General features: G+C 40.5%; 1 protein-coding gene across 1 annotated transcript; it reads right to left on the bottom strand.

The window, feature by feature from the left end:
• Window positions 1,041-4,325, bottom strand: LOC107638472 (protein transport protein SEC23). The gene is made up of 2 exons (XM_016341771.2): window positions 3,447-4,325; window positions 1,041-3,041 (listed from the first exon to the last, which is right to left on the bottom strand). Exons 1-2 carry the CDS (start codon window positions 4,173-4,175, stop codon window positions 1,380-1,382), a joined length of 2,391 nt encoding a protein of 796 aa, XP_016197257.1. The 5' UTR covers window positions 4,176-4,325; the 3' UTR covers window positions 1,041-1,379.

Raw genomic sequence — 4,532 nt, 5'->3', positions numbered from 1 at the left:
TCTGATTGAGTACGTTCCATTGTCGAATTTATTTTTTTGTCATTTATGTTTTACCATTCATGTAAACTTCATCCTCGATCCTAAGTCATTTGTACTTTAAATTTTGAAATTTTGTGAAGATTAAGGCATGACTTGAAACTTTTATAAATAGTAGAACATTTTCAGATATCAAAACAACGTTTATGCATTTGTTTGTATATGAAATATGGGATGATTAATCATTTGATATATTTCTTTTCGACATGTTTGTATGGATTAACTTTATGATTGCTGTTTTTATTCTTTGTATTTTTTTTCCTCTTTGATTCACTTCTTTGATCGATTGCCATAAGAGGAGTAATTCTGATCTAAGATATTAGAACCTGAACACAAAATTACACAAAGAATAACCGTCCAAGGAAAACATAAAAATTGGTAAAAACTGTTAACAACTTCTGCATACCATTAGTGGAACAATTATAAACATGTATGGAAATAGTAATGATTTAGAATCTTGCCAGAATAGACAGAATGCTGGAGAAAATCAGCATGGAACTAACACAGAATTCAGGAACTGGTTATCATATCATAGCTGTGAAGTTGGCAAACATTTCTATCTCAGTTTTCTAAGAAAAAATCCATGCCAACGCAAGAAAGATTTTGCATAATTCACCAACCTTCTATGCAGAAGAAATCGCCCTTCGTTCATGGCATATGCTGTATACATGGCACAACAGAGGTTGGAGTTCTTATCCCGAATCAATCTAATAAAGTTTCTGAATCTAGATCTCACCATATTCTTGAAGTATTGAACTTTGAATCCTTACTGGATAGCAGACGAAATTTGGCTCTTGAATGTCGAAAATTGTTCTTGTGTTGAAAAACAGACCAGAGAAGATCAAGCCAACCTGTAATAAGTTTGAGACAAAATTTTTCCAATCCTCGAAGAATTACTCAGATTGCTTGCATATGAGATGCTAAATTGCTAATGCTGACACTTACTTATGAGTTATGACTCCTGACAATCATACTAACCTTTCCAACCAAAAGAAGAGTAAAGATTTATTCGCTACCTTCAAGACAAATCATAAATAAACGAAACGGGGCATTCTTTTAATCATACCAAATGATATTTACAATATAGGCAGAGAAATTTGGGCGGATAACCCAGTTCCTACTTCCTAGACAAAGAAACAATAAACAGAAGCTACATCTTCAAAACTAGTTTACTAAATAAAATTGTAATCATACAGAAGAAATCAGAGAATTTACAATTCAAAAGTAACCAAGGAAATACTTTCTGCCAAAAACACGGAAACCTCTTCTTTGTAAGCTACTTACAGATATCTTTCTCGTATGACCATGCTGAAGAGCCTAAACCTAATTAATGTCATTTTTTATTACCCTTGCACCGCCAAGACCTGCAAGTGATCTAAAAATACTTGCAAGCTCAAGTCATCTGTAAAGACGACGTCCGAACCATCTGTGTATGTTGAATTTTGAGTTACGGATGGATTCAACTTGGCAAGAAGAAACCTTGCCTGACTGCTATGCTGGTCACATCTTATAAACTTTGGCACTGGCACCCGTTCCATCACCAATTGCTGTGCATCCAATTCTGGGGCTTCCAACAGCTTTCTGAAGTTCTCATGATTCGGATCCCTATCATAACCAAGCTTTCTCCACTGAGTAATCTTGGACCCATAATGAATCACCACATGGAAGTAGGAATCAAAGAGCAAGATAACATCTGGATAAATGGAACGAATGTCTAGAAGTACTGGCACAGGGGGCCCATCAAATGAATATTGGAAAAGCGTAGGTTGAATCATTATAAGAGAGCCCACTACTCCTTCGCGATTTAGCATTAGTCGGAAAAAAGCAGTTTCATCAGGTGTAGTGTTACAGACATCAATAAATTGAGATCGCCTTAAGTGGAACATAAACTGGGGATAAAGGGAAAAGTTGGAAGAAAGCCGGAATGTAGAAGGATCTTCCGGCACATAATCCCCAAACTTGGAAGCAAAACGGATAAGTGTGTCATCCAGCCATCTAATCACATCACGGGCATAGCATGTCTCTGCCCGGAGAATAGCAAGTCTTGCCATAACCGAAGCTGCGGCTTCTTGATCAAACCCTGCAGCAATATCGGTTGAATAATTCCCAACCCATCGTCTTGCAGCTGTGGTCACCCTCTTCCGGATTCCCAAGTTCCCTTGTCTGTATCGTGTGATAAACTGAATTAAAAATGCAGAACCAGGCTGGATTTTCTGTTCGTTGCTTACTTGAAAGAAAAAAGCAATACAAGTCTTGTCGGTCAGAGTATTTAACTTCCACATACAGGTACCCCCTTCTCCAACCTCACTCTCACTTACTAAACTATTCTTTTTTCGAAGAGACACACAAGGACCAAGTGCTCCACAGATTTTCACATCTTTCGTTGTCACTACTTCAATGGTAGCATCGAAGTTCATCTTCAAATAGCCACCATCATCACGTTCAAATAGATGCCTCAAACATTTCCTGAATTGATCTGATTCGAAAGACTCAGCAAGAATCATAAACCCACCTGAGCGCTCAACAGGTTCTCGAAGCTCAGCCGCTCCAACTTGGTCAAGAGAACAAGCAAACAGATCAAGAACAACAGATGCATCACAGAGCCTCTTGGAAACTCGTTTGTAGAAACTACAAGACTTCTCATGGTGTCTTGCATGCCCATTCATGATGTGCTGGTGGGTTCTCATGGCTTGGGCGAGATCCGAGTCCACAACCACACCTGGTCCTAGTGTAGCAGGTCCAGATGTGAAGACCATGATCCTCGACCCAGTATTTATTTGGCAAGACTCTAAAACTCCAAGTGCAGCTGATATTGCAGCACCCGTGGACCTTAGAGGACGCCTTCCTGAAGTGTACTTCCACATACAATGGATCTCTTCAATTGCCGCGGTGATGCTGAACTCGCATTCTGAAATTGGCAACAAATATCCCTGCTTTGGGACAACAGGCGTTTGTCCATGATGCAGCTGGTGGTGGGCGTGACTAATGTTGAGGAACTGTCTGGTCTGTGAACAAAGAAAAAAAAAAAACAAATATTTTAGGGACAGTGCAGATTAGATTGTTCTGCAACGAAAAAAGTAGAAACTTAATCTAGCTGATGATTATGACATTTCACAATAAATGATAATAAAGCAGCATAGCATGTAAGTCCTTGAAAAAGTAGAACTTAAAACAAGATTGAATGAACTCCTACCAACTAAATATGTGATTCTCTTCTACTTCTTTACAACTGTCACAACCAAATTGCGAAACCTAATTCAAATCAATCACTAGTCAGCAACTATCTCAATCACTAACTTAAACTAGCCCTCACACTTTAAGCCCAGTCAGAGTGCTAGTCGGATTAATTTGAATAACCAGATACAATGCCAAATACTAAAAAATGAATTAGAATTAACTACCTATAGTACCTGATTAGACGAAACTTCACGATCGCCATGGAATAGGATAACTTTTGAGCACTCAGAATAGCCAAGATCGTGAACATAAACCATGGAGTCAAAGGTAACTAATCCAACAAGGGTGTTCTCCGGCAACTGTTCCATGACCAGCAGCAGCTCCTTCTTAAGCGCACGCAACTCGTCCTCCGCAGAGGAGAGATCCACAACAAACACCAAAGCAGGCCCAGGCCCAAGCCCAGGCCCACGCGGATCAGCAGCAGCAGCGGCGACACTAACCAGCGAAGACGAAGAAGAGAAAGACGAAGACAGCACGCGAGGAGGAAGAGAAGAAGAAGAAGGAGGAGAAGTAATAGGCGCACGTGAGAGGAGGGAGTTAGAACTAGAAGGCACGTGAGCGGGGGCGTATTCGACGGAGCTATAGGTAGGGAAGAGCTTGGCGGGGAGATTGGTATCGGCGATGTCGGAGTAGGAGCGAGGGAAGGGGTTGCGTTGGGAGCAGAAAGGGCAGTGCCAGATGCGAGACTGGTAGTCGAGACGGGCGTAGGGATTCAAAACGGCGTCGCATCGAGAGCAGTTGAGAGGGTCGCAGGGTACGATGGGAAGCTCGGGGGGTTGCATGAGAGGGGTGCACATGATGGAGAGGGGGATTATGAGAGACGAAACTTCGGATTTCGAGGTTGGCCATGAGTTCCATGACCACCTCAAGCCTTCCACTGCCTCCAGTTCCAAGAAATCCATTTCGATGGGGATCGCCCGCCGCCCTCGACGACTTTCCTAATTGCTAAATTGACCGATCCACCGTAGCCAACGGCAACACAGTTACTTGTTACTTCCTTAATACCTTGAAGATTCCTCTTTCCTTATCGATCTCCACACTAAAAATCATTTCCGGTATATAAATAAATTTTTATAATGGTCCCTACCATTCACCCAATTACTTATAAGTATTTGTCCTCGAAGTTTTAATTTTTTTATAAGAGGAGTGTTAGGGGCAGCAATTTTTGTGATTTGTAGTCATTAAATAGCTATTAATGATAATTTTAATGGTATGAGATTAATGTAAAATTTTATTTAATAATTTTTTTTTATTAATTA

This window comes from Arachis ipaensis, chromosome B04 (assembly GCF_000816755.2).
Source record: "Arachis ipaensis cultivar K30076 chromosome B04, Araip1.1, whole genome shotgun sequence".
Classification (NCBI taxonomy): Eukaryota; Viridiplantae; Streptophyta; class Magnoliopsida; order Fabales; family Fabaceae; genus Arachis; species Arachis ipaensis.
Note: the sequence above shows the minus strand (reverse complement) of the source record. Positions and strands in the feature narration are given on the sequence as shown.